General features: G+C 46.2%; 1 protein-coding gene across 3 annotated transcripts in view; it reads right to left on the reverse strand.

Moving 5' to 3' along the window:
• Positions 1-1,342: 1,342 nt before the first annotated feature.
• ADCY9 (adenylate cyclase 9) overlaps positions 1,343-15,166 on the reverse strand; it is a 95,982-nt gene continuing 82,158 nt past the window's right edge. For all 3 annotated transcript variants that reach the window (XM_076350591.1, XM_076350590.1, XM_076350589.1), the window contains one exon: positions 1,343-11,623. In XM_076350591.1, coding sequence (XP_076206706.1) covers positions 10,435-11,623 — 1,189 coding nt within the window. In that variant the 3' untranslated portion in view covers positions 1,343-10,434. The remainder of the gene's footprint in view (positions 11,624-15,166) is intronic.

Below are 15,166 nucleotides of genomic sequence, written 5' to 3' on the forward strand. Positions count from 1 at the left end.
TACACACACCTATTGGCATTAACAACCTGGGTTGGCATCGGGGAACGTGGTGCAACCGCTGGCTGCAGAGCCAATCGCACCGCGCGTGCATTACACTGCTCGGATACTTACCTTGAATTTGGAAAAAAAAAACCCCAAACTATTTAAAATACGGGAGAAAACAATAAATCAGCACCCTTGGAGACACCGGACTCCACCTCTCCGCAATTCCAGGAGGACAAAGCTCTTGGTGTGCCGCAGCCGGCAGGGAGAGCAGGGGAAAGGGAAGCTCGGACAGCCGGCTGGACCCGTACAAAGGCTTACGGCCGCACGGCCCCGTCGCCAGCGCGGGCGAAGAGGAGAAGGGTTTGGTGCCGCGGGACGCGATGGCTGCGGGCCTCTGGTCATCAGCGGGCAGAAGGAGCGGAGCGCCTGGGCACGGATCCAGAGGAAACCTTCAACCCTCCCAGGTCAAACCCCTACTTTGCAGGGGCTCAGGGCTCCACCAGGGTTCCCCCCCCCCCCCCCCCCAGAGAAACCCAACGAACAATCCATGGGGTGCTCAGAGGAGCCCCCGAGGGGGGGTGTCTGCGTGTGTGTGTGTGTGAGCGCGCGCCAGAGCCCTGGGCTTTGCTGCTGAGCCGCCTGCAGCAGTCCAACACCTTCAGCTCTGTCGGCAGGACAGGCTCAGGTTTTGAAAGCATGAAGGCTCCTCTTCTCAGCCAGCTGCTCCTGGTCAGCCATTTCCTTTTCTGGGGACTCTTACTCCAGAATAACAATGCCTCACTCCACTTTCCAAGCGGATTGAGAGAATCGGAGTAAGGCACTGGTATTCCAGAATAAACCATCCACGCTCTCTGCTAAAGAAAAAAAATAACTATTTAAAATTCACCCGCAATTTTGGCCAAGGCAAGCTCCCCGCGTGGAAAAGCTGTCTGCCGAGACCTCCCGCCACAGCCAGCAGCGACAATACGACGGCTGCAGAGGTGCTGCTGGCTGGGCGGCTGCACAGCCCCTTCCCAACACATTGGAGCAGTATTAACGTGAGGAAAAATTAGGAAGGAGTCGTCTTCTCAACCGGCATTGGGAACACGAAGGTCATTTACCGCCAACCAACACATCAAAGTGCAGCAGGTCTATGTGACAAATTCCTTTTGCATTTAAAATGCCTTCTAAATACGCGCCTAATCAAAAATTAACTCGGCGGTTTCATAATTTATCAAAGAAACATTGTAAGAAGCCAGATCCAAAACAAAGGGCTGCAAAAACTTCGGTTCCAAACTATTATTCTTCGAAACAATGTGCAAACGGCACGGGACTGCGTCTGAAGTCGTGCTGGAGCAAAAATAAAAAAGCAAACCAATTTTAAGTTGACATAGTGTATTGTGAATTACTTTCTCAGCTTTTCTACATCTAAGATAGCGTGAAATGATCTGCCATACAGTAAAACAGTTTAATATACAATTGATTACAGAGCCGTAGTAACGAGTCAGAGATAATACGTGTTTTATCTATATACATATATAGCTTAATATTTCACAGATACAACTTTTTTTCCATTTCAGTTTTCTCAACGAAGCACAGGCAGAATATTTACAGTGAAGCCGCTGCGAGGAAGCCCCGTCCCCCAGCAAAGCCCCCGGCAGAAGCTGCCAGCTTCCCCCAGCGGTGTGTGTAAACAGACCGGTTCTCTCTCTTTTTGCAAGAAGGGAGGGGAGAAGGTAGCGGGAACACGGGCTTCGCCGGGGTGGGAAGAGAAAGAAAACAGAGACGTCATGAGGAAACAATTTCCAGCTAACCTGGAGACTTTAAAATGTTTTAATTTGCCTGCTTTTTTTTTTTTTTTTCTTCTCCTCCTTCTTTTTAACTGGAAACTGTTCTCAATTAATGTTTCAATTCGTAATTCAATAACGTTTCGATAACGTTCTCAATTAACGCTTTCTGTACAATCTCGGCGCGTGCTTACGCACGGCCAGGCAGTGCTGGAGGCTCTGCTAATACTGCGGAGGCAGCTTTTAAAGAAAGCAGGGGATGGTCAGAGTCTGCACCGGCCCCGCACCCCTGCCCAGCTGACAGCTACTCGGTAAACCAAAGCCAACCCCGATTTGAGCTTTTCACTTTGAAAATAATCTCTCACAGGCTGTTTGTGATCGGGTACCGCAGCTCTTCACGCGCAGCGATTGCTTATATAGGGTCACGTGTAGGTGCAATACTGTATAAACTGAGGTCGGACAGACCCAAACCCAACCCCGAACCCTCCGTGCAGCCCGGCCGTGGTCAGACAGCAGCGCCTCCATTTCTAGTGCACGCTTTTAATAACCAGCTGAAATCTGCTCACGTGAAAACGTGAGCCGAAGCCAACAGGCCGGGAGGGAAGATGTATTGACAAAGGCACCCGACAGCCGTCGGGCTGACCGTGGACCGGCTCAACCGAGCAGGGCAGCGGGACGCTGCCCCCAGAGCAAACCTGCGCCAACCTCCGCCGCCTCGCCAGCTGAGGGGGGCCGACTCGCCAGCCCGCGGCTGCCAAAGCCCGCCGCTGCCCGGGCACTGCTGCGGGACTGACACGGCGGCTCCTCAGCTCCAGCCCTCTGCCGGGTCCGGCTCCAGGGGCACGTCCAGCTCCTGCCCGACTCACCCGGCTTTCCCGTCATCTACATCTCTGCCTTCTCCCATCTCAATGCCGCGGGACCGCAAGAGCCTGGGGGGGTGGGAAAGGAGGAATCCAGCCCCCGCCACCAGCGAAGACAGCTTTTTATGCAAAGTTAAAAAATACTGTTTCACGGAAAGAAGGAGCTTTTCCGAGCAATGCAATATATAAAGCCATCACGCCAGCCCTGGGGAGCGAGGCGACTTTCCTGAGAGCACAAGGGGAGAGCCCGTCTGCCTCTTCCTGGGTAATTCGGTGAGGGTGGCCAAGGTCCTTATCATCTTTGGATACTGCCGCTGCCTCCTCGCAAATAGGAGACACCCGCCATCGAGCAGAAAAATTCCCAAATATTCAGCGCAAACTTGAAACGGTGTTTTGTCTCTCAGCAGACGTGTGGAACTGTTAAGGCTCTTGGCTTTAAAGAGTTTATTACTTTGGAAGTTTAAAGCTGTACTCGCAGTAGGGTATAACAAGTCTCTGTCTCAGCATCTCTCTCTCTCTCCCCTCCCTGCCCCCCGCAATGGTCTCTGAAAACTAGAAGTAAGGAATTAAATCGGGGAGAAGGTTACTCTGGCAACTGTGGACTCCTACTATGCATGAAGAGAAACGTCTGACGGTGCCGGTGGGACCGTGCCGGTACCTGCACGGTGGCCAAATCCTGGTTCAGGCAGCGATGTAGAGCAGACCACTGCAATACTGCAAAGCCCCTCCTTCGGACAATTTCTAGGGGCAACAGCAAGACGGAGTTATACAGCTAATATTAGAAAGAAATCACAAATGAAGCTCTGGTCTCACTCGAATAAAGGCAAAGTTTCAAAGACAAAGAAAGAGGCATTTTCCCTCTGGGCGTACCCGCAGATGTACCACACGCTGCATTTTCCCTGCCCCGAGCTTAAATCTTTCAACAACGAATCAATACAAACCGTCTGTCAACCGCAAACTAATATTTAGCCAATACATTAAGTTAGAAACAAGTGAAGACGTGAGTGGCTAAGGGAGAAAAGAAGGAAAAACTCAAGAAAGTCGCTTTGTTTTGACTCATCCAAAGGACGACTCGAGAATCGACGCTCAAATCGGGGACGTGTGAGCGGCGGGGCTGGCAGCGGTCACCCGCTGGGACGCTCGGCTCTGACTTTCACTGTGCATCGCCGCTCATCGCCGGATGAGAAATTGGTTAGAGCAGCACCGGTTAGAGCTGAAACTTAAAATTTTAGTAGCTGTTCCCAGCCTTCCCAGACCTTCTCTGCAGTTCTTCAGATTCAGTGAACGCTGCAACTTCTGGAGATTAAAATACGTGTTGCTGCAGTGAGCCAGAAAACAGGGAGAAAGCGGAACAAACCACGTAAAGGCTAAGACGCGAGAAGCCGACACGGCAGCCTCGGGGCCTTTCCAGAAGTGTGAAAACACGAACGACTACTTCCTTGACACCAATTCCCGACTCGGAGACGCGCGTGTGGAACAGCTGCTAAAAGCGATGTTAAACGTATTGCATCTGGAGCGGCGCGGGTGGAAACGCCGGGCGCCTGCCTCCTGCTCCTCGCCAGCCTCGGGCTGGGCGGCTCCGTTAGGCGGGGGAACGTTCAGCAGCCACAATAAAGCACAAGGGAAGAAAAGCTTTTCATATCTTCTACCGATCTATTTTTTCCAAAATAAACCTCCTTCTCAAAAGCTAACGTTGTCTCTCGAAGGTGAGTAGCAAACGCTTCTATAGGCGTCGTACAGCACTGCTCTGGGCTGAAGACAGAAGCTTAGCTCGCCTGATAAAGACTTGAAAAAGGTTTTATGCAGAAAACTTGCATTATTTTTTTTTCTACCAGAGCTTTACCCAGTGTCTATAAAGCACCTCAAAACTCTTCCCCATGGCACCACTCGAACTAAGCCGCCGTGAAGACACAATATATTTCAGCCCTATTTGGTTTTCTACTTGAACCTCTTCAGAGCCGGACGTTTGATTTTAAATGAACTCCAGTCAGACAACGACAAGAAGCTCCTGGTGTCCGATTTTCACTGACAAAGCTCCTTCTCATCACTCTGGACAGAGTTCAGAGGGTGGCGTTAAAGCAGATTTAAAAAACCCCACAGGCCCATTTTAAGGCTCCCTGATCCCACCACAGGGAACGTGCTCTGCTCGGCCTGCTGGGAAGCCAGGGCTCTGCCCCACGCCCGAGAAACCCCCCCCTACAGCAGCCAGCAAAGCCATCGCACCCGGAAGCTAAAGATCAGCCTTAAGAGCGACCCAACGCCGCGTTTCACTTTCACCTTCTCCTTTTCTCACCTATTTCAGCCCTGGAAGCGCATGTTACCGTACAGAGCATCTCCCACGCCACGTACGTTTGCACAGCGAGCCAAAAACCCCATCGTTGCGCCGTACCCTACACGGCTCACGCTGCATTTCTGCAGACCACGGTCTTCCACCTCTCCAGTCTCCTTTCCATTTTTGGTATATTTTAGCAGAAAATGGTCCACCGTTTCACAGCTCTTGACTGGAAAATCTTCAGACCGTTGTACCACTCAAACTAAACACTGGACAACTACAGCGCCTGCAGGAATTAGTCCGTAACGGTCACAATTTCCAACTTTTTTACGGGACTTTGCAGAATCCTACCGCCACTGCCTGCGGACGATAACCCCAGCAACAGCGAACGGTAACGCCGGTTTTTCCCCTTAAATGTTGCTCCCCTAGAAATCAAAACAAGGACTGCTACAGCCTGTATAGAGAACTTGAAAGGACAAAAACGCTGGAATGACTGACTTTCCTGCCCAAACTGACGTTCCACATACAGCTAGCCAAGTCTCAGGATTACTCCGAGACCCCTGCTGGGTTTTCGCGGCTCCTGGGCATCGAGATGGAAGCACCACGGCACTGGGGGATCCCTGCACCTTTACCTCGACCGTTTCTTTCCACGTGAAAATCATTCTGTATTTACAGTCAAACCACCCCTGCGACATCTTCAGCAATTGGGAAAGTCACATCAAATAAATAATTACTGCATTTTTAGCAGTTTTGTAATATTTAACTAAAACAGGACTTGAAAGAACGCTGCTTCAGCGAATCCCAACACTGACAGCAAACACTGGGATTCTATTTCTTACCCCCTTCTGCTTTTGCACGCTTGCTAAAACTCAAGAGTAATAAAACTTTTTTCCCACTTTTGGTGTGATGAAAAATGTATTTTTTCACAGAGCTCTTAAATTTAACTACTGGTATGTGCCTGCTGCTCTTCTGTATCTTCTGTCAAGCAGCTTAAGAACAAGACAAGGAGAAAGCTGCAGCTGTGACCGCACAAATGGACCAAGATATCAAATCAAACGTACTCTTCCCCTTTATATGAGGAAATAGAGAGGCAAACAGCAGTGAGAGCAGCATCTGAAGCCACGGCCTGGCAGCAGCCGAGTTCAAACGCTGCTGTGCATTACGGAAGACGCAGTTTAGCAAAGGTGAGGAGCAGGGAGGCAAGAACCACTTGCGCATCCCGTCCAGACCGAGCAAACAAGACCACAGCAGGGAAGAAGGGAGAAAACAGACACAGTCTTTAAATTTGGCAAAAAAACCCACCCCAAGCTGCACAGTTAAATAGCTGATCGCATTATAACCAACCTCAGGCGCCCTCAGCCTCTTGCGATGTTGCAAAATAAAAGGCATGAAGTTAGTAACTGCTCCCTTGCAACATTTTTTTTGTCGTATTCAGAATTAAAGTTTTAGAAACAGGTTAGAGTTAGCAATTTTAAAATGGTAGATACCCTAAAAGCTTGGCTCTTTAATCAAGAATAAGCTGCTCTTTACCTAAAAGCTGGTATGGGTACAGTGTTTGGTTTATAGCTCCTTTCATTTTTGTTCCGGGCGCCTCCTTTCTGTGTTTTAGCCCTGAAGTAAGAGTATCCAAATACTTATTTTTTTTGTAAAGCCCTTGGGGAATCCATCCTCTCCCCTCCTCATTTTGTCATGTCAAAATCCTCCTGCGCTTCGTATTAGGACACAACAGGAGCTGCAGTCAGGCAGCGGCACCGTCCCGCCCTGCGCGCAGCACTCGCGTTACCTCCAGCGAAGGGGAACGGCCCCAAATCTGGGGAAATAACAGGCAAATCTGTTCTTCTCAAAATCATAAACGCCAGAAGTAAATCAATGGGAATGCCATTTACTTGTTTTTGAATGAGAAATCTGTCTCTCAGAAGTAGCTGGGAGAAAAATAAGCATTTTTGGGTGTTACCCAGCAGATTAAGACGACACTGCAGAATATGTTCAGCATATTCCTTATTACTCTACGCTCTAGAGCGGCTCCCGCAAGTGACCTGTGGCAGAAGGCAACGCGGGGCTAGCAAATATTCAACAATCTTCCCCCTCCTCCCCCCCCGCCGGATAATTTTTAAATTATCACCATTAAAACACCCTAAAAATAGGAAGCGCAGCTTCTACCTGGCCAACTCCTCAACTTTTACGCCGTGTTCGAATTGTGCTGGCACTAACAGAACAAGCACAAAAGGTATTTTGATGCAGTGAACTTTGATCAAGGCCTCCTGCAAGCACACACGTGTCACGGCTGCAGAGAGGAACGCAGAACCCCACAACGCCATTAAAAACGCCTCCAGAGTAATTTTTGCGAGTATTGGGACATCTTTTCAAAGGCGTAAAGGGAAGGTGTAAAGGTTCAGCTCCCACTGTTTTACAACAGAAAACAGGTATCTCCTTGCTGCTTGTGCCTGGGAAAAACCTCACTATCCAAACCGTACGTTGAGAGCTCAGCTTCTTGATTTCATTACTGCCCTGCATTAAAGAGAAGACTTAAAACCTCCGAAAGAAGGCCTGCAGTCTCAGCTGTTGAATGCTTGCTGCTGTCCTGGTGGCAATAAGCAAACAGGGGTGCCACTAGTTACTCAACTTTTCACGACTGTTTTCCCAGCTTCAGAGTTAAGGCAGAGTAACGTCGCCGGCAGTTCCCAGGGCAGACAACAGCCCTTGATTTCAGAGTCCACTAATACTTCTGTCCTCAGTCATTTTATTTGCTTAGTGCCAACAAAAAAGAGGCCCTGGTTGGTTTTTTTTTTTTGTATTCTAATGTTACCAGAAAACCAACAATACTCCCGCAGCACCATACCGTGACAGCATGGGAGCGTTATTTACTTTATAGGCTGGAGGATGAGGCTTTTGTATTCTGCAGTGCATTGCTTGAACAACGAGAAGGAAGGCGCTGTGGGTCCGGGGCCCTACTCCAGCACCTTCTCCTTTCAGGTTTAATCACAGGGTGCAAACCTCTCACTGGATGCAGGGCTGTTGCTGGTGGAGGTTTAGTTATTGTGCAGTGTCTCACGCGAGAGAGAAGCCGGCGCGTCTCGACTGAACTCTGCCATTGCAAGCAGCTGATCAATGAGAGAGAAATGCTGGGTTGAGTCGTCTATAAAATTGGGAGAAAGAAGTGAAAGGGAGAAAGGTTTGAACGACTTTGAGACACTAATATAACACTAGAAGGCATGTAAACAATTCTGGACACGTTAACTCCTCTACTGTAAGAAAAGAAATACTGACACACGCTTAACTGAAATGAGAACCCTAAAAATGGTTTCAAGAATACATTCTTCGGATACAAGAGGTATTTGCAGAGTTATACTACCTGAAAGTTGGAAGTGCAACCCACTACGGGGAGGGGGGCAGAAGGGGACGAGTTTTCATCTATGGAGAAGGAAGGCTGCTGTAAAACTGTGCACTAATAAAAACTTTATATCGTTGCTCGTCAGGAATAGCCCCCAAACAGGCTACAGCATCTGTGGCGAAAGGGCATGGGGATGAGTATCCCCTATTTATTTTGTGTGCTGGCAGATTGAGCAAGTAAGATTAATTTTAAATAGCTTTCCTATCAAACGCAATTTAGACGCGCATAAACAGCAGCTTTTGTGAGAACAGTGTGCAGAGTCTCGTTTAACTAACCGAGATCCAGAAATCTCACAGATTTGCATTTGACAAAGGCTTCAAGGGCTCCGTGCTGACCGTGGAGTGTAGACGGATCTCAAATAGCTGAATAGGAACTTCACAACGTATACATTTATTACTCAAACTCCAAAAATCACATAGGGAATAAAAAGAAGTTACCAACATATTCTCACTTTAGTTGAGATGGAAAGAAAGAATGAAACCCCACACCAATATGCAGACAGCACAGCATCGCACTTCACCAGCTCTTCCCTGGCTAACAAACTTGTTTCGGGCATAAAAATCCTTTCATTTTATTCGGTGTCGCAAGGAGTTAGCTGAACTGGAACAGTTGAATAATTAGTATTATCCAAAGCGGGGCATCAAATGTAAGTGAAGGCGGTGATGGAAGCATGCAGAGGGCAAACTGGAATAGTCTAAGGCCCCCATCCTGCGGTTCCCTCTGCGCAAGCAGGTTCCTGTGCTCCCGCAGGTCCCCAGCCCCAGGGACCCGCACAGAGTCATCTGCAGGACTGGGAAAGTATTGTGCTTCTCAGCTCACTAGAAAGGACATTTTTCCCTATTCCTGCTTTCAGTGGCATGCAGGGAGCATGCTCTTCTATTCCCTGCTGCAAAAGCACAGCGTGTGTGTGGGGGAAATCCTGAAAAATATTGTGCAGCACCATTGAATTCAGTACAGAGGGAAGCTGGGATACTCAATTGCATTTGGTGGCTTCGGAAGTTTCACCAGCTTTGAAACAAATATTGCCTAGGTAACATCCTCACAGTGGTTGGTAGTTCAAAGAGGCTGAAACACCATCTTATTACTCTTATTAAACCAATTAACAATTCGTCTCTCCCGATCCCTTCCGCACACGCACACAAAAACCCCCAAACATAAGAAAAACAGGAATAAAATAAATAAATAAATAAAGGCATTCCCAAAACATTTATTTCGCTTTTCTCTCTCTCTCAAGTCAGACCAGCTTAGAGATACCAACTTCACCTACCTTCGCAAATTCAGCTAGGGTACGGAGCAACACGAAACTGCTTTAGACTCGCAAGACCTGAATTGTAACACTCTCGTGGTCACTCGTCTGCTTCTGGAAACCTGTCCTGAGAGCTGGTGAAGTCCGAACCCTTATTCCATTCCCACATATCAGTAACTCATTGGCTATATGGAAAAGAAGTGTATCCAAAGCACACAATGGCACATTAAGGTTGAAGAAAGCATTGGTAAAGGAGAATAAAACTACAGCAGTTGTTCAGCCTACTCTAACGAAATGTTGAGCCACTGCAGAACTCCTCCTCCAGCCCAACACAAAGTCAAATTGTGTCACCCCCTTGCCAAGACATTCTTTTGTGGTACGTTACTGGCACTTTATGTCAGTCTCATATGGTAGATACATGCACATTTGTCTGTGTGTTTACATACAAAAGGTCTGATAACAGTAAAACATTGTTCAGAGAGATATAAAAAACCCAAGGAGTTGCATTAGCCAAAAAAAGTGTTTTGTGAGAAACAACAATAAAAATGATATAACCACAGCTTTTCTTTTCTTTAAAATTAGATAAATACCCAAAGCTATGATTTCACTTGGGGCCTCTGTACCTTGACAGGGAGTCCAATGGAGTATATCTGAAGGCACTTAATATCCTCTACTCAGCTGTAAGATGGTTGCACAGGGAGCTGGGGAGCTTGGGATGTGATTTGGGGCATGGAGGAGAGAGATGGATGAAAACAAGCCCTGAAGAGCTGTGATCCACACAGCACCAGGGGCTGAAATGAAAACAAACGTACAACCCAGGTGTTGAGAAGGTCTCTCTTGAAAAAGAAAACTGCCAATTGCAAATGTCTTTGTGTTTCTATTGACAGAGCACTTCATGCAACTCTGACAGTGCATCATACACTCTTAGAGATATTTAGCTTTGTCAGTTCATTGACCTCCTCAGTTCCCGCTTCCTCACAGTCAGTCTTCTCCGCGGCTTTGCCAAACGTGCACCTCTCCTCTGCTCTCACCGCGTCTTTCTGGAGCTTCTTGGTGGAAGGAAGGATGTCCTTGGCTTCTGAGTTATCTGTGCCATGGGCTATCTTATCAGAATTCTGTACAGAAGGCACCAGGTTGGCAATCTCATCCGTCGGAGATCGCCCAATGCTGCCATCCACTTGAACCCGAATGTCTGGAGATATAGACAACTGGTGATGTGGCACAATCCCATTGTCCATGCATTTTGGGTAAAGGTAGGTCTTCATCTGACCTTTCCCCTTCACATTGACTGTCCCCCTATAGTCAAAGTCATACCCCATCTTGTTTAGGATGCGGTAGCTCTCCTCACTCACCTGTATACGACACTCGACGCCAGTGGTGTCCATTCTGCTAGCAATGTTCACAGTGTCACCCCAAATGTCATACAACAACTTGGTGGTGCCAATGACCCCAGCAGTGAGGGGGCCATGGTTAAAGCCAATCCTAAGTTTAAAATTAAACCACAGCATGTTGTTGTTGAAGTCATCCACCACTCGCATCATTTCTTTGGCAAATTCAAAAAGGGTCTGCAAATGTCCGTGGGGATGGTTGTTGTCCTGACACTGCGAGGTGTTCAGTCCTGAAGCGGCCATGTAGGTTGCCCCAATTGTTTTGATTTTCTCAATGCTGCTGTAATGCGGTTTGCTCAGCAGCTCATCAAAATCCCCAATCAACTCATTCAGGACTCTGTAGCACTCTTTGCCTCCTTCGTAGTTCTCTTCATAGAACTCGCTGAAGTTCACAATACTTGCAAAGATTACTCCACCGCTGTCGTGGTTTTTGGAATAGCTCTGGGAAACCTTCAGCTGCTCAGCCACGTGGTACGGAATAATATTCCTCAGCAACCAGTCAGCTTGATCCCTCATGCTCTGAATTTTGGTGCGATGAAGATCAGCCTCCACATCTCCATGGTAGTGGAGGCGGTAACTGACCTCAAACTCTCGATTCAGAAACCAGACCAGGAGGAGCAGAAGGAAGGAAACCAAAATCACTTCCTGACCGATCAGGTCTGCTGGCCTCTTCGTGTCATTTGGCACCGAACTGTTGCATGGACTTTTTCTGGAGCTGGAAGCAGAAGAAAGGGAAGAACACAAAAGGCGCATTTAAAACCAGAGTTAGGGCTCTGCCATTTCTGCTCCGTAGTTAGAAATCCTTTTCTAGAAAAAAGCGTAGGAAGTATACGTTACATACTAAATTATAAAATAGGCTTCGATAACTTTATCTGCTGTTAAGCATGCTAAAGAATTAATTTCATTCTTAAACTCACGGAGTACTTCCTTAAAGGGACATCATCAGGTTCAGCAACAGAAATTGCCCAGCCTTTACGGTAGTCCTATTTTAAGGACTTCACCAAGGAAACAGTTATCGCTACATCTAAATATATCACTAAAAGCACTACATGTAAATATGTAGATAAATATGCTTAATAATGCCCGTGTGTGTTTAGATGTATGCGTGCACATGTATAACTGTATAGGCGGGGGGCGTGTGTAAGTTTTGTGGAATTTGTCTTTTTTGTATTACCTCCCATATTCAGAAACATCTGCTTTATATGCTCCTAGCGCTTTTCCCTTGTCTCCTCGTCAAAGACCAGTAACTTTTGCAGTGTGCCTTTAATGTTAACACATGAAGGTTTTGGAAGAAGATAGCCCTGTACAAGGCACTGCATGGAGAACTGCATGTCTCCCGCATGAAAGCAGAGAATATGGAGCTCTGGGTTGACATCTTTTATGCATTATAACCACTGACGCTTTTTCTGGTGGAGACAGAAAGTTTCTCAAAGTGCCAAGATTTAAAAAAAAAAAAAAAAAAAAAGTCATGTCTCGCATAGACTGAGAGTAATATTTCAAATCCTTTTGACAATTTGTCGACTGCCTGTGCAGATTATGAAGCACTGATGGAAGATGCTTCCAGTGCCAAACCGCCCTTAACAAGGAGACATCTGCAGCCTACAACCTCAACTTTCTGGAGAGATGCAATGACACCGATTCAGTCTGAGAAGACACCACCTATGCAATCCCAGAGACTAAGCCTAAACCCAGACAGATTGGCATGCAGTGATTTCTGGAGCCATTTCACTGCAATTTTTTCTATAAAATTATGCCAAAGCTTAAGATTTGATATGAGCAGACACATGCTGAAGTTTTTCAAGTTAAGAGATGGTTTGATAAGGGAAAGCATCACATCAACCTTTCTCCTTGAAAAACAGAAAGGCAATCCGCATCTCAGTGTCTGTCTGTATTTCTCTTATGAAGGTATGTTAGCAAAAGAGATTAAAACTCAAAGCACAACTGCAGCAACAGCTCAAGAAGAGAAGACTAAATTTGTTTCTGTATTTCCAAGTTCAGTTTGTTTCTTTTATGTCCATGGGGGACATGCTCCCACTTCTGAAATCGAAGCAGACATTTTAACAATTGAGCTATGTTACGGACCCAGTTTCTTTTTCTGAATGTTCATTCTCAAATATTTGATTGACAGAAAAGCGTGATGAAGCAAAAACATAGCACAGTTGTGAAACAGATGAACGTGCACAATCTCCGAAAACATTTGTACGTGCTATGGTCTTTGTTTGTATCTGTTAGCTCCTATCTCCTATAGGAGAAAAAGTTTCCCCTAAGTAAAATATTTACAATAGAGAGCTTACAGGTTGAATTTCAGATTAAAGCTAAGACTGCATATTATGTTGGAAATCCCTCCTTTTGTTTTCAACCATAAATATACTTCTCCCAGAAGAAGTGAAGGTATATTCATTTTATTGGTTTGATATTAAAAAAAAACACGAGGGAAGAATGAAAGGAGGAGATTACTCCCAACCCACAGAATAGGCCCCTACAATCAGGTTCCCGTAATTGCTGGCGCGCTGCTGTACTGACTCCTTCCTTTCCCCCTTACAACTACTTTTCTCAACAGAACCTCTGTTAAGAACTTATTCATTTTCTCCCTAGAAAGGTAAGTCAGAGACTAAGACAAATGCTAAGTTATTAATGACTAGAATGGTAACAATTCCTGAAATACAATCCTTGCTGCCTGTTTTGCAGGCGGCAGACTATCCTCCCAGTTTGATGGGCTTATGAAACAAAATAAGGGGAGGATAAGTAAGAGAAAAGATCTTAGAGAATAAATGAGGCTGGAGAAGGTGAGGAACGACTCTCGGTTAAGGAGCACGATTCAGGATCTTTTCAGAACAGTTCATTATTTTCCGTTATCCTGTGGGAAGAGATCTGCTAGAGGATCTGAGCAATGACATGTTACTCCTTTGAGAGGACGAGTTTGATCCAGATAATCTGCTCTAACATCAAACATCCCTGCCACAGGGATTTAAGTCATTAAAGGCTTTTTATTGACAGTTTATTGTACAAAATACTCCTCAAAGTACTTTAATTCCTCTTAAATGAATTAGGCAAGCACCACAAATTTTACGTTACAAAAAGTGGCTCGTGTTGCACGCAAGATCTGCCTTTTAAGAAAAACCTGCTGCCTCCCATTCACCACTCCTGAAGTACTGGCATCTGCGAGCTCTCAATCATCTCCTCAAGCACTGGCCTGACCTTGTTTCCCACGTGGGCGTACAACCTTAGAGATCTGCATGCGAAATGAGTGACTCACTCGCAAGCTGACCTGATTTCATTAATAAGGTAATGGGTTAGTATCTCAAAAAAGAAGGTGCGGTATCTTTTCCACAGCAGGCATTTTTGATCACGATGCGACTGCTGCAAGCATCAGTACAAAAAGCCACCCTCCCTGAAGGAGGGAGCAATTACATCTTATTCATTTGGAAATCAAATTTCTGGCGTTGCAGCAATGAGGTTACAGGACCTACAGGACCATAAATCATCTTACACAGTCAGTTAGCAAAGAGGACCTGAAGCTACCCTTTAGAACAAAAAGAAAAAAAACCCCACGCACCTACAACAGAAAGGATCGCACACCCCCAAATCGTTTTGAGCTCTACTTTTTATGAGGTGCTGCAGCAGAAAACTAATTTTAAAAATCATTCAAATTGAAATCTTAAGCCGACAATGTTCCTTTAACTCAAACTGGTGAAGTGCTTCCTGGCACAGACGCCTAACTATTAACTTGGCATCTTCATCCAGGCTGTGTGTTGAATATGGAACAAGTGAGAGCTCCGGAGATAGAATCTCCTTTGGCTTGATCACAAATCATAAAGATAATGGCTTTCCACTTATAAAGATTTTTTGGAAAGCCATTTTGCTTCTGAGCCAGTAACCTATGTTTGGATTTGGATATCTTGCACTATTTACAGAGGATGCATGCCTGATAAATCTCAAAAAAAGAATGCAATGGCAGAACAGTGCGGAAAGGGGAAATCAAACAGCTGCTTTCGATGAAGAACATATAGTGGATGCATCTAAAAAACCCTCCTACCATCAAGCGATTTTAGGCTTCTACCTCAAGTGGCCTATCGCTGTTCCTGCTCGAGCAGTCACAAACTGGAAAGCGATACACCCTACCTGCTCTGAGATAAGAAATGAATGAAAACGAGAAATATTCCCCGCTTGAAAGACAAAGTTGATGGTCGTACCACTTTTGGGCTGAAGAACTGGTCTGTCTGGAAAACAAGGCAAACTCTATATTTTGATTTATTGA

This window comes from Aptenodytes patagonicus, chromosome 13 (genome assembly GCF_965638725.1).
Source record: "Aptenodytes patagonicus chromosome 13, bAptPat1.pri.cur, whole genome shotgun sequence".
Lineage (NCBI taxonomy): Eukaryota > Metazoa > Chordata > Aves > Sphenisciformes > Spheniscidae > Aptenodytes > Aptenodytes patagonicus.